This window comes from Styela clava, chromosome 14 (assembly GCF_964204865.1).
Source record: "Styela clava chromosome 14, kaStyClav1.hap1.2, whole genome shotgun sequence".
Lineage (NCBI taxonomy): Eukaryota > Metazoa > Chordata > Ascidiacea > Stolidobranchia > Styelidae > Styela > Styela clava.
In genome coordinates this window covers 8,533,366-8,548,885 of record NC_135263.1, presented here as the reverse complement: position 1 = coordinate 8,548,885, position 15,520 = coordinate 8,533,366, and the positions used below count along the sequence as shown (strand labels likewise).

General features: G+C 36.8%; 2 protein-coding genes across 2 annotated transcripts; both read left to right on the top strand.

Annotated features, from left to right (window-relative positions):
* The first annotated feature begins 642 nt into the window (after nucleotides 1-642).
* LOC120340440 (U5 small nuclear ribonucleoprotein 200 kDa helicase-like) lies at nucleotides 643-8,866 on the top strand. Its single transcript, XM_039408695.2, has 6 exons — nucleotides 643-6,019; nucleotides 6,492-6,857; nucleotides 7,021-7,263; nucleotides 7,405-7,565; nucleotides 7,888-8,062; nucleotides 8,418-8,866. The coding sequence occupies exons 1-6, from the start codon at nucleotides 683-685 to the stop codon at nucleotides 8,568-8,570; spliced, it is 6,435 nt and encodes a 2,144-aa protein (XP_039264629.1). The 5' UTR covers nucleotides 643-682; the 3' UTR covers nucleotides 8,571-8,866.
* A 579-nt stretch (nucleotides 8,867-9,445) lies between these two features.
* Nucleotides 9,446-13,609, top strand: LOC120340778 (uncharacterized). Its single transcript, XM_039409138.2, has 7 exons — nucleotides 9,446-9,755; nucleotides 10,199-10,272; nucleotides 10,976-11,135; nucleotides 11,374-11,656; nucleotides 11,957-12,321; nucleotides 12,568-12,676; nucleotides 13,014-13,609. The coding sequence occupies exons 1-7, from the start codon at nucleotides 9,554-9,556 to the stop codon at nucleotides 13,375-13,377; spliced, it is 1,557 nt and encodes a 518-aa protein (XP_039265072.2). The 5' UTR covers nucleotides 9,446-9,553; the 3' UTR covers nucleotides 13,378-13,609.
* The last annotated feature ends 1,911 nt before the right edge of the window (nucleotides 13,610-15,520 follow it).

Sequence of the window (15,520 nt, the reverse complement as noted above, 5' to 3'; positions counted from 1 at the left end):
ATAAGAGATAAAGAGATGAAACTTGGCAGGTGGGTAGAGTTGTGTTTCTTTTAACCATCTCTAAAGTTTCGCGTTTCTATCTTCAAAGTAGGGGGGTGCGCATTTCCAATATGTCAATAATATCTTTGTCAACTAATTTGCGACCACCGTGTTTTTGTCTGTTTGATTGCTGTGATGCGGTGCTTTGTTTATAATTTGAAGAATTTTGTTTGAAATAACCGTGTTCTTAAAATATATGACGGTCAGAAATGCAATTAGAAGCCCATTTTTCCACGCATGGCTGCGTTTGCCCTAGTCTCGACGCAGCAGAAACGATGTTCAAGGCTTGAAATCCGTGATCACAAACTGGTCGTTCGGTCCCAAATACGTCTTCAGAGTGTCGTGTAGAATAAATGCCAATGCACCTACGGTGAAAAAATTAACGGGTTAGAAATATTGGTTTTTGTTTTATAGCGGTTTGAATGAAATTGTCTGCAGACTGGCTGCACCACCCTAAGACTGTTGTGCAGAATCACATAAATTACTATTAGACGGAGGTTATGAGTGGGGCAATACATACAATATGCTTTGCTAGTTGAATTTGTTTAGAAAAACTGCATCAACCGTTTTCACATGTTATTATTTATGTTTTACCACAGATATATTAAATCTGTAGAGGAATCGCTGTCAATAAAAAAACAGCATGGCGGATGCCTCCGCCCGTTCACTGCAATATGAATACAAAGCCAATTCTAATCTTGTATTGCAAGCAGACAGATCACTCATTGATAGACGACCAAGAGATGAGCCGACAGGAGAAGTCATCTCATTGCAGGGAAAATTAACTGGATCAAAAATGGGTGATAGAGCGCAGCGTACAAGACCACCACAGATGGAAGAGCGTCGAGCAAAGCGATACAAGCGTGACGAGGATCAAAAATCTTCTGTGAAATTGAAAGGAGCAACTCTGTTATCTGAGGGAATGGATGAGATGGTTAATATATTATATAAACCAAAAACAAAAGAAACTAGAGAAACGTACGAGATTTTACTCAGCTTTATCCAGGCTGCATTGGGTGACCAACCAAGAGACATTCTTTGTGGCGCAGCTGACGAAGTGATAATTGTTCTTAAGAATGATAAACTGCGTGATAAGGAAAGACGAAAAGAAGTTCAATCACTGTTGGGAGTTCAAGAAGATACTCGCTATCATGTTTTGGTAAATTTGGGCAAAAAGATTACCGACTTCGGCACAGATAAGGATGCTGAAACCGCAGATGATAACATTGATGAAACATATGGTGTCAACGTCCAGTTTGAATCGGATGATGAAGAAGAAGACCAAGAAAACAGGTATGGTGAAGTTCAGGAGGAATCTGAAAATGAAGATGATGATGAAGAAGGTGGCGTAGAGGCAGATGCGAATATGGTTGTTTCTGCTAATCTTACCAACGAAGCCGGAAATGTCAATATCATTAAGAATCGTGGACTACATCCTCGCGATGTTGATGCTTATTGGCTGCAAAGAAATTTGAGCAAAGTTTATGATGATGCAATCGTTTCGCAAAAAAAGGCAGAAGAAGTCTTGGAAATTTTAAAGACTGCGGTTGATGATTTACAATGTGAAAATCAATTGGTAATGTTGCTCGGTTTCAATCAGTTTGATTTTATCAAAATTTTGCGTGAACATCGACAAATGATTCTATATTGCACTTTACTTGCGAGTGCACAAAGTGAAGCTGCAAAAAAACAAATTGAAGATAGAATGAAGAACGATCAAGAATTGTCAGTGATTCTCCAGCAACTGAACGAAACTGAGAAAGAAGATATCATTAAAGAAGAACAAGAACGCAGAGAAAGATTACGCAGAAGCAAAGTTGATGCTGATCTAGAAGCAATGGAAACTGACCAGACAGATGAAACTTTACAGCCAAGCAAAGGGGTTGATCTTGAAGATATCATGTTTGAACAAGGATCTCACTTGATGGCAAATAAAAAATGCCAGTTACCAGATGGTTCTTATCGCAAACAACGTAAAGGTTACGAAGAAGTGCATGTACCTGCTTTAAAACCAAAAGTTTTTGCTGATGATGAAAAACTTGTTCCAATTGATACTTTACCCAAGTATGCCCAAGCGGCTTTTGAAGGGTTTAAAAGTTTGAACAGGATTCAGAGTAGACTTTCCAAGACTACACTAGAAAGTGATGAGAATATTTTGCTGTGTGCCCCCACTGGTGCTGGAAAAACAAATGTTGCACTCTTGACTATGTTGAGAGAAATTGGCAAGCACATCAATTCTGATGGAACGATTAATGTTAATGATTTTAAAATAATATACATCGCTCCAATGAGATCACTGGTACAAGAAATGGTTGGAAATTTCGGAAAACGGCTTGCCGCTTATGGCATCAAAGTCAGTGAAATGACAGGTGATCATCAGCTTTGCAAAGAAGAAATCAATGCCACACAAATTATTGTCTGCACACCGGAAAAATGGGATATTGTGACAAGAAAAGGTGGTGAACGAACATACACACAGCTGGTACGTCTGTTGATTATTGACGAGATCCACATGCTTCATGATGATCGTGGTCCTGTCCTGGAGTCTGTTGTTGCAAGGACAATTAGATCCATCGAAACAACTCAAGAGGATGTCAGACTTGTTGGACTTTCTGCTACTTTACCAAATTATGAAGATGTTGCCACATTCTTGCGTGTTGATCCCTCCAAAGGGTTGTTCTTCTTTGACAACAGTTTTAGACCATGTCCTTTAGAACAGCAATACATTGGCATAACAGAAAAGAAAGCAATCAAGAGGTTTCAGGTTATGAATGAAATTGTTTATGAAAAAGTTGTTGAAAATGCAGGTAAAAATCAAGTTCTGATTTTTGTTCATTCACGAAAAGAAACTGGAAAAACTGCTCGTGCTGTTAGAGATATGTGCTTGGAAAATGACACTCTAGGACATTTTTTGAGAGAAGGATCCGCTTCCACAGAAGTTTTACGAACAGAATCTGAGCAAGTAAAGAATTTAGAATTGAAAGATCTTCTGCCATACGGTTTCGCAATCCATCATGCTGGAATGTCAAGAGTTGACAGAACATTGGTTGAAGATTTATTTGCTGATCGTCATATTCAGGTACTTGTTTCAACAGCCACACTTGCTTGGGGTGTCAACTTACCTGCTCATACTGTCATCATCAAAGGCACACAAGTGTACAGTCCAGAAAAAGGTAGATGGGTTGAATTGGGTGCACTTGATGTACTTCAGATGATGGGACGAGCTGGTAGGCCACAATATGACACCAAGGGTGAAGGTGTTCTTATTACATCCCATAGTGAATTGCAATATTACTTGTCGCTTTTGAATCAACAATTGCCTGTAGAAAGTCAAATGGTTGCCAAACTGCCAGATATGCTGAATGCTGAAATTGTGCTGGGTAATGTTCAGAATGTCAGAGATGCTGTGAACTGGCTTGGGTACAGTTACCTGTACATTAGAATGCTTCGACAGCCTACTTTATACTCCATAAGTCATGATGCACTAAAGGCTGATCCTCTTTTACAACAACATCGTGTTGACTTGATTCATTCTGCTGCAAACATATTAGATAAAAGCAATTTAGTCAAATATGATAGAAAAACTGGGCACTTGCAAGTGACAGATTTGGGCCGGATTGCTAGTCATTATTACTGCACCCATGAGAGCATGGCAACATACAACCAACTACTGAAACCTACTCTGAGTGAGATTGAATTGTTTCGAGTTTTTTCACTTTCTTCTGAGTTCAAATACATAGCAGTTCGTGAAGAAGAAAAATTGGAACTGCAAAAGCTTTTGGAACGAGTGCCTATTCCAGTCAAAGAAGGAATAGATGAGCCGACTGCCAAAATTAATGTTTTATTGCAAACTTACATCTCACAGCTCAAATTGGAAGGGTTTGCATTGATGGCTGATATGGTCTACGTAACACAGTCTGCTGGTCGACTGATGAGAGCTATTTTTGAAATTGTGCTTTATAGAGGTTGGGCCCAACTTACTGATAAATGTCTATCATTGTGCAAAATGATACAAAGTAGAATGTGGCAGTCAATGAGTCCATTGCGTCAATTCAAGAAAGTACCAGATGAGGTGGTTAAAAAAATTGAAAAAAAAAACTTTCCCTGGGAACGTTTCTATGACTTGAATCATAATGAAATTGGAGAGCTCATCAGGATGCCAAAAATGGGGAGAGTTCTTCACAAACTTATACATCAATTTCCAAAGATGGAATTGTCTGTTCACATCCAACCAATTACCAGATCAACTCTTCGAGTGGAACTCACTATCACTCCGGATTTTCAATGGAATGAAAACACTCACAGGTCTTCAGAAGCATTTTGGATATTTGTGGAAGATGTCGACAGCGAAATAATTCTCCACCATGAATATTTTCTGCTCAAAAACAAGTATTCTACGGATGAACATATTGTCAACTTCTTTGTGCCTGTATTTGAACCACTTCCACCACAATATTTCATTCGAATTGTGTCAGATAGGTGGTTATCATCAGAAACACAACTCCCGGTATCTTTCCGTCATCTCATTCTTCCTGAGAAATACCCTCCACCAACAGAGTTACTTGACCTCCAACCTTTGCCCGTATCTGCTCTCAGAAACCCAGAATTTGAAGCACTTTTTGAAGATAAGTTTCCATGCTTTAACCCTATTCAGACACAAGTTTTCAATGCTTTGTATAATAGTGATGATAACATCTTTATTGGAGCTCCAACCGGTAGTGGGAAAACTGTTTGTGCTGAATTTGCACTCATGCATGCATTGGCAGTTAATCCTGAAGCCAGATGTGTTTATGTCACTCCAATGGATGCTCTTGCTGAAATTGTTTATCAAGATTGGAGAGAAAAATTTGAAATTCATCTTGGCAAACGTGTTGTCCTACTAACTGGTGAAACAAGCACTGATCTTAAGCTCATTGCCAAAGGAAATATTGTAGTGTCTACTCCAGAGAAATGGGATGTTCTTTCTAGAAGATGGAAGCAAAGGAAAAATGTGCAAAATGTCTCGTTATTCATTGTCGATGAGATTCATCTGATTGGAGGTGAAGCAGGACCTGAATTAGAAGTTGTTTGCTCAAGAATGCGATATGTCTCTTCTCAACTTGAGCGACAAATCAGGATTGTAGCTCTCGGATCTTCTCTTGCAAACGCAAAGGATGTTGCTCAGTGGTTGGGTTGCAGTGCCACTCACACTTTTAACTTCCATCCGAATGTCCGACCAGTTCCTTTGGAAATCCATATTCAAGGCTTCAACATTAGTCATGCTCAGTCAAGATTGCTAAGTATGTCAAAACCAGTGTACAATGCAGTTGTTAAACATTCCCCGAAACGATCTGTCATCATATTTGTTACTTCTCGTAAGCAATCGAAACTTAGTGCTGTTGACATGTTAACATTTGCCGCAGCTGATGGACAACCCCAAAAGTTCCTCCATTGCAAAGAAGAAGATCTGGCTCCATACTTGGAACATGTGAATGATGATACATTAAAGGAGACACTGTCGAATGGTGTAGCTTATTTACACGATGGCACAACAGAGATGGAAAGAAAAGTCGTTGATCAGTTATTTTCATCAGGAGCTGTTCAAATACTTGTAGCATCACGTAGCTTGTGTTGGGCATTGACTGTATCTGCTCACTTAGTAATTGTGATGGACACCCAATACTACAATGGAAAAATTCATGCTTATGTTGACTATCCTGTTACCGATGTACTTCAGATGATCGGAAGAGCAAATCGACCTCTCAAGGATGAAGAAGGAAAATGTGTGATCATGTGTCAAGGCTCGAAAAAAGATTTTTTCAAGAAATTTGTCTACGAACCCCTGCCTGTAGAATCTCATCTTGATCATTGCTTACATGATCACTTCAATGCTGAAATTGTCACCAAAACAATAGAAAACAAACAGGATGCAGTTGATTACATGACATGGACTTTCTTGTATCGTAGGATGACTCAGAATCCAAATTATTATAATTTGCAGGTGAGATATGATGATGCATGCAGGTTTTATATATTAGATATTTTAAACCGGTGATTATGAGTCGCCAAGGGTTTATTGGTAGATTTCCAGGGGTACTCGACGACAGTTGAGTATTATTTTTATTGTGAAGCATGACTCACAATGTGTGCTTTCTAATATTGCTTTTCAGGTTGCAAAAGTTAGTTGCAACAAATAAGCACAGCCTTACACTAATATTTAGTATGGAGTGGCTGAAATATATTCTTCAATATTGCTATCTACAGGTCTTGTTAAATGAGCTAATATTAAATAAATCATAATCTTATGCACACAAAATGTATCTCTTAGAACTTTTTTAAATTTCAAACCATATTGTTGTTTTGCTGTATTATGGTAGAAAAAACATTTTCAAATCAAGCAATAAACAACTACATGGGCATATTATGAAGTAGAAATCACTCATTCAATCACCCAATATTTTATTATTTTCCAGGGAGTTTCACATCGTCATCTTTCTGACAGCTTGTCAGAGCTTGTTGAAAACACACTTTCTGACTTGGAGCAGTCTAAGTGTATTGCGATAGAAGATGACATGGATGTTTCACCTCTGAATCTGGCTATGATTTCTGCTTACTACTATATCAACTACACCACTATAGAGCTGTTCAGTATGTCTTTGAATGCCAAAACCAAGATTCGTGGATTGATAGAAATTATCAGCAATGCGGCAGAATATGAAGCAATACAAATACGCCATCGAGAAGATGGAACTCTCAAACAACTTCTGGATAAAGTTCCATACAAACCACAGAATGTTAGATTCACCGATCCACATATCAAGACTAACTTGCTTCTGCAGGTCTGATTGATAACTCTATAAACATTTTCTATACTGAGTAATAATAGGGCACTGAATTCATATTATTATTCATAATTTTTGATAAAAGCTGTCATTAACTTATTTTAACTTCACATTTACACAAATACATTGTCAAACGTTTAATTTCATCTTTCTCTTTTAGGCACATTTGTCTCGGCTTCAACTTCCCGCTGAACTTCAATCTGACACTGAGGGTATATTGAGCAAATCTGTTCGTTTGATTCAAGCCTGTGTTGATGTTTTATCATCAAATGGTTGGTTGTCACCTGCACTAGCTGCCATGGAACTTGCACAAATGGTGACACAAGCAATGTGGAGCAAGGATTCTTATTTGAAGCAGTTACCACACTTTGATCCAAATGTTATCAGAAGATGCACAGAAAAGGTTGGTGTTAGAGTATAATTCGAATTGTCTTATTTATGTAGCAGTTCATAACACTTAACAGCTATAACTGTTTGATGTTATGGGTACATTTTTTGAAACAGTCAATTCTAATTAATATTCTAAAAATGATTTTTTTATCAGGACATTGAAAGTGTTTTCGACATATTAGAGATGGAAGATGATGACAGAAATTCCTTATTGGGAATGACGGAACCACAGATGGCCGATGTTGCAAGATTTTGCAATAGATACCCAAATATTGAACTGACTTATGATGTATTGGACGACGATAATTTAAGAGCGTAGGTTCATTTATCATTATTTTTTTTGACAAAACAAATCTATCTATTCAAATGTCATCTACTTATCACATTTTGTTATTAGATATGCTGGAAGTACTCAGTATTTTCTGGCCCAAATTGTGCCAAGCTTATATGGCCCTTGTAATATTCCCAAAAAATAAGTAGCCAATAATTTTCTAAGGTTGTCAGCTAGAATGTGCATTTGAGCCTATAACAACATTGTTTTATAATTATAAACGAAACAGTGCTTTGTAATTGTATGATTGCAATTGTACAATCATTATCAAATTTTGACTCTATTAACTTTTACTAATTTCTTCAGAGGTCATCCAGTTGTTGTGGTTGTTACTTTGGAAAGAGAAGATGAAGTATCTGGACCAGTAATTGCACCTTTCTTCCCTCAAAAACGTGAGGAAGGATGGTGGGTGGTTGTTGGAGATCCCAAGACCAACAGCCTTATTTCCATCAAACGGCTAACTCTGCAGCAAAAGGCGAAGGTATGGTCTATATATTTTCTTTTAATACTACATTCAACAAAACAAAAATGGTAAATGATTCCACTCGTTTATAAGCACATGTATGTACACCTTGCTCAGTGGGATTTTTTCTGTTATTTTTCTAACATTTTAAAAGGTTTGATTTGGTGTATAAGATTTGGTTGAGATATTTACCATGACATGGGATCTAAAAAGAATTCTCTGACCTGAAAGTCCCAACAATTCCTATATCTATAGACACAACTGGGCTTGAAAGACATTTTTTTCTGCTCTCCTTATTGGTGGTTGTTTGAAGGAATTCAAAGTCGTTTACGGGCGAGAGTTTTAACATTAATGGTTCTTTTTGTGTGTTCAGGTCAAACTAGATTTTATCCCACCATCAGCCGGCACTCATTCTTACACCTTGTACTTCATGAGTGATGCTTTCATGGGGTGTGATCAAGAATACAAATTAGAGATGAACGTTCATGAATCTGAAGGTGGAGAAAGTGGCAGCGAGTCAGACTAAAGAGAAAACTGAGAAACATTGTCATTGTGCCTCATATCCCCAGGGAACGTCTGTTGGAATCACTTTTTTGGCTGTAATTGGTTCATTCCTGGTTAATCATACTAACTTGAATTCAATATTTTTTATCATGATTTGCTTGAAAGCAGTTATACCAATTTTCTGTTGAAAAATTAACCATCTTTTGGGTTTCTTTTATGTCTGAAGGGATTTCTTTGGGTAGATTAACATAAGGGGGAAGTTCCTCGATATTGTCCTATATTGGTAGTTTGTACAAAATAAACGATGTCTGCAACTGAGTTATCTTTCTGTTGTGAAGTTGTTGGTTTGCATTGTAATGATTGCATCTTGAGATAGATTAGTTACCATACACACTCATGAAGAATTTTTTTTTTCGAATTACTGCCGTGTCCTTGCCATTTGCGCTTTTGCAGCTTGCTTTTATTACTTTATCGCACACTGCGTACGAAAAGTCACCTTGCAATACAAACACTTCCATGATAATTAGTAGCAGTGGGATAGAGATTCAATATGGCCGCGAAATTATGCTTCATGTGCGCTTATTTATTTGTGTTCGTCGTAAGTCAGCGTTTCTTACGAATATAGTTATACTACAGATTTGCTAATGGGCGATTGCATGTAGTCCACATGGAAGTCGGAGGTAAAAATCCAAATTACAACACGATCAGAACGTTGTTTTTCACATCGTGTGCGCGCCATCTCTGCATAAATGTATTTTGCCCGTCTTATTGGTCGGAGATAAGTCAAACGAGTACCAGAGTCTGTTGAGCAATGTAGGTGAAGTCTCGCGTAAAGCTACGCACCCGATACCTGGGGAAATCCCCATGACTGAGACTACACGGATCAATGCGCAGCAAGAACAGGAAGTTTGTCCGTTGATATTCTCAACGCACAGCTTTTATCGACCGTTTCTTTTGTAACGTCTATAGGTATTTGTTGCATTATAGTCGAGGATTTCGGCAACTATGGCTAGTTCGACGCCAAGCCAAGATATTACCTCGAATAAAATAGTCGTTAAAGGCATTCCATCGAACGTTAGTTCGGACAAACTTACGATCTACTTCCAGAAAAAGAAAAATGTCGGCGGGGGTGACGTTCAATCAGTGACTTTTCCCTTATCAAACCAAGAGAGTGATACTGCAATAATCACCTTTGAAGAGCAAGAAAGTAAGTACAGATAACGGTAGTTTCACATCGTATGCCAGACCAACTCTGAGCGCCAAACACCGCCGCGAACAAATAATTAACAGATAGCGACTGGCAAAACTATGACGTCATTTTATGTCAGGCCTAAATTCACGGAAACGTAGATATTCGTCAGCAAAGTTATTTTGTTACGGAAGGAAAGGCTTCATAATCGACCAATTTGCTACGTGTTTCATTTTGTAATACAGTATGGACATGGCTTCGCTTCAGTCGTCACGTAATCGCGAAATATTGACTGTGTTTCGCCATTATGTACGATGGGCAAACAAAGCGTCACTCGCATACGTGATTGGCTAGCGATTACAAAAAGTATCAACGTGATTACCTATTGAAAATGAATGTATTATCATACTTTGCTAATGGCTAGAGCTGATAACTATATTACAAATATTTTCGATTTTCAGCTGTTCCGTCCGTTCTTCAACACACACACAAAATAGCGGGGAAGACAGTTTCTGTAAGCCCTCTGCAACCGCGGGTAAGTAATCAAACGATGGTGAGCATTGAGCACGATTATATGGGTTTGTTTGTTTTAAACCTAAGTGAAGCATCTAGACACGTCCGGTGAAATGAATATTGATGTTTGCCCCCGCTGAAACCAATGTTGTAGGTACCTCGTGTTCTTTAATAACACACACTATTATGTTATAACTATAACTGCGGGTTGGAATCGTATATAAATAAAATAGAATTATAATTACAAAATAGGATAGCATAACTGTCAACATAAAAGCGTTTGCGTTGTGGTAACTTTGTATTGTTTTATTCATTATAACAGTTATTGCAAGATAGCCGCTGACAAATAAACCGAAGTCATTTCGATGTTATCGTGTCCATTCTGGGCCAAGTCAAGATTATATATACATATACCTATATTCCGGGATTTCTCTTGCTTTTCATTTTATTGTGCTTTTCCCGCATGGCTAATAAAAAAACGATTCGATTGATTGATTCGATATCAAAATTTAATAAAGGCGTAAGTAAGTATTTTAAATTTCTGCGTGTATTTTTACTTGTTAGTCATATTCAGACCTCATTCATAATGGTCCCATAGTCGCAACCTTGGTTAGTGTAGATTTCATGTCAATTTTCTCAATAATAAAATCTAAGAGTTTTGTCCGTTAACAACTGGGGGTTATAATATATTTGAGGTCCATTCGTTATATTCATCATTTTGGCAGCCACGAATATTCGAGACTGTCACCGCGAAAATATCCGACTACGTCATTCAACAGTTAAAAATCAAATCTGGCGATGTCGAAGATGAACTTGAAAGTATCATGGATTCCACTGGGTGCAATATCACTCCCGTGGGCAGTGGACAAGGGTATAATGCTGAAGGTACTGCTTCTATAAAATTGGTTGAGTATGAATGTTAAGCAGATAAGCATGACTTCATAAAATAATGCTATTAATATAGGACGTGGTAATATGTAAAGCAGAGTGTCATTAAAACAAATAACGAACGACTTTCATTTTTGTTTTCTCTAATCTGGGGAATTCTTGAAATTCATGTTTTGTTCCAGTTTTGGATGTATTGACCTAAACAATCAGTATTTCAAGTATATTGCATTTTCAGGTGAATGGTATCAAATGCAAGCCGTTTTTGAAAGAATTGAAAATATGATATCACAAAATCTGGATAATATGGGACCTAAAATGGCTCCAGAAAGTGGTTATTTGTCAAGAAATGTGTTTCACGAGGTCCCCAGCATTCCGCTCCAGCCAGTAGTAATGCCTACTCCACAACAACAACAACCACATCAACCAATCAAAACCCAGGAAGTTGTATCAACTGTGATAGATAAGGATATGTTCGCATATATGAAACTTGTTCATTCTTCGGATTTGGATGATATCAAGTGAGAAACCGTATTTATTTCCTTGATACTATTTGGTTGGTTGTCCAGTACAATTTTTATGGCCATCGAAAACGTTTGTTACTTTAAAATAAATGGATTTTGAACAAAAGTAGTAACCATGTAGGTAAGCTATGATCAATAACTGAAAAGTTAAAATTAATAATGTTTGCCAAGGCCACAATTTAACAACATAGATGCTCCTTAATTCAGATATCTTTATCTATGGATAAATTAGTGTTCTTGGCATAATAAATAAATCTTATATGCCAACACAATATATATATATTTATATAATTTTAGAAAGAAATTCGACGTTGGCATGAACGAAAATGTGGTGGGCGACGCATCCAAAATTGTTCTCACTCCTACAACTTCAGATGGAAACCCTAAAAAAGCGGAAAAATCTTTGAATGCTCTTCATGATAAAGTTTCAAATTCTGTCGCTCAAGATACAACCAAAATCGATTCGAATTTAACTAAAGAAGCACTGGAAGGAATTTTCGCTAGTCTTCGTCCCGAGTTTCCCCAAGTACACATGGATCGAGTACATGATTCACCATGCACCATCATATTCACTGCCCCGAATCAAGAAAAATGCAGGATGGCGTTGGACATGTTCAAACACTTTCTGGATCGAGAAAAAATGATGAATAACCCGAATCAAGGTAGCTAATTAGTGTATATTGCTCATATATACGAATGTATTGGACTTTTTTAGTTATAAATAATTTAATAAAGTTGAGTCCGGGTGAGTGCAAACTGAAATTCTACACCACATAAGGGGGATATTTTTCCTGTGATGTTTTACAATTTACATACTCGTATATTTCTACGATTCTAAATTTTTTTCTAAATCTATGTAATTTCAGTGAATTTATAGTTTATACTGAATCTTTTCATATTTTATTTAGGCAATTCAGGTGGACCCACTGGTGAGAAAGATAAAAATATGATTTCTGTCGACACAGATATTTTTGGATATCTTGAACTTACTCGACGCAGTACACTCGATAGAATTTGGTGAGAATATCGTTAATGGTAAAGTTTTTCCATAGACACAACGTATCAACAGATTATTCAAAGTTTTAATGCGGAGATTAAGCGTAATCTTATATTTGCATGACCATGTGAGACCAATGTGAAATATGCATGTTCTATTGTGATTGAGCCTGACTAAAACAAAAATTTGATCAAATTTAAATATCGATGGATGCCAATCGATCGAATTTTATTAAAACTTTCCGTATTTAATGTGCTTTTTGCTTTATCCAACTATAATCGTCATTGAGTAGTAAGCAACCTTGTTGTATGTATTGAGATCTAGAATAGCTCTAGCTGAGCTCATATTATTATACAGGGGCTCGAACGGTGTGCGATTGGATACTCAAACAATTGGTGATTGTTTGAACATACGACTACATCGTCTATCAGCTGACCATAAGTTTGACCCAGATTCTGCAATTGATGAATTCCAGAAGCTTTATAACTACGCTCAGGAAAAAACACCTCAAGGCACCTATGATTTGAAGGAGCGCTACAAGAGTGTGATTGGGAGTCGGCAACTTACCGAAGCGATACGTCTGACTAAAAGCTCGTGTGCAGATGTTTACGTGGCAGAGATGCATGGCTCAAACGACCACGTTTTATTCATTGCTGAAACAAAAGATAAATACAAAAGAGCAATGTCGACATTTGAAAGACTTTTAAGTCAAAATAAATGACATTTTGTATGATTGTCATTTGTCAAAGTGAATTATACCACTAACATTGTATTCTATACGTATAATTGTATCTTCATCGGCATAAATTTAATGAGTCTTTCATAAATTTATTTTGGAAATTAATTGTAAATCACTTAAACCAATGAATTCCTGTATCTATAAAACCATCGATTATTTTTTCAGTAATGAAAAAATTCAAATTTATATCTGAAATATATCAAGATTAGATTTACTTGTCGTGGGTACCGTAGTTTAAAGAGTAAGAAGATACATAGTCCTAAAGAAAATAGCCCAAGGTTAAGAAGTCCAAGTATGAACCAATCGTAAAGCTGAAGGAGCCTTTTAAAGTCACTCTCAGTGCTATATGCTTTATCAAATAGACTTTTGCGAAGAAAAGTTTCTTCACAAACTTACGTTTACGAGAATGACGTTCTAAGAATAGAATTTTGAAATTGCGAAGTCCTGAGAGAATTTACATATAATTCAATTTTTGTTCAAATATCTGCAAGGAGTTTTTCGCATATATTACTTAATTACAACGGCTCGTGTAGCACTGTACGACATTTCGTTTTAGCCCGGAGCCAATAACATGAATGGGGTTCATAGGTAAGATACTTCAACAATTTGTGTTAACAATACGTTTTTCACTTTATAAAGATAACAAAATACCGCCTGATCTAATATCCCATTTAAAATACTATCGCTATCGTTAACAACTATCGCTATTTTGTAGCGTTTTCCAATATTCTTTTATTAGGCAATAACGACTTCGTTAATGATTAATTGTAGAAGTCATCGTACACCATAATTAAAGATGGATTCATATTTTGATAAATATATCAGTAATATATACTCATATTTTTTGTTGAATGGCGGAAAAAACATTTCAGAAATACATATCTGAATCAGGGTTTGATCGAACACTTTGAAGTCCTAGTTTGAGTTTCATTCGAAATGCGAATTAGGAAGAAAAAAGGGGACTGACAGTGAGCGTTGAGCGTGTCATGCTGTCCATAATGTGGAGCATTGCTCCCCTGTTGCTATTAACATGATCGATGCAAGTATTCTCAGTACATATTGGCCTACACGAAGCCTAATTAAAGTACAGAATACATTTATTATGCCACACCCGGAGTCGTTGTCATCATTGTCTGTTCCTGCCAATGTAATTTATGTATATTGCACAGTGTAAAGTAATGATATAATATCAATGATAAATGTACGAATCGTCTCGATGTATATGTACAATTTATACGTTACCAATCTGAAATTTAATATTTGACTAATCGTATGTTTGGTTTGCGTACAAAGAGTGGAGTAGTGTGTTGCTGGTCATATATAATACATAATTTACAATACCTCGTCTCAAACAAAGTCCGTTTAACCGAGAGAAGCTTATCTAACTACAGAAGAAAAGATGAATCAACCAGCGAAGTTGAATAGTATTCTTGGCTAGCCTAAATTGTTAACTAGTTTTTCAGTCGGAATATCCGCGCTAAAATAAAACTAAATATTGAGTGAGGAGGAATCTATTAGCGCTATGGCTGGGAATTCCAGGGAAAACACTTTAACCGTTAACCGGGTAAAATTAACCGGTTACCCTAGGCGTGACGTTTCACGTAATAATTTATAATTTCAGCTTGTTACAATGGAAACAAAGCCATTTCGCTTGATCTTATCCCGGTATCGCTCAAAATTATTCAGGAATCAAGATAGTTTCGTGATCGCTCTGCTGCAAGAGATATTCAGCGTGGTTCGAACATATCGTAGTATTTTCGTAAAACCCGATTCCGGTATTAAATGTCATTTATGTGACAATGTGATTTTCCATGTTCGATGTGCTAATTCTACTTTAAGATATCATAAAGGAAAACAGCATCAACTGCGCACTTGTTGGATGACATTGAATATACGATTTTGCAATAAAATCGTGAACAATATATTTTGACCAAAAACTGATTCTGGAAATATCATTGTCAAATTTTCATAATCAGCAATCTTGGTACTTCAATTATTGTTCACATTCATTGGGTCGTTACCAATACAGTTAGTTAGTGATATTCTTTCGAATTAAACGCCACAGGAGATAAATTTGCGATGACGTTATCATTTTTGAAGGAATTGTACAATATAAAGATGATTT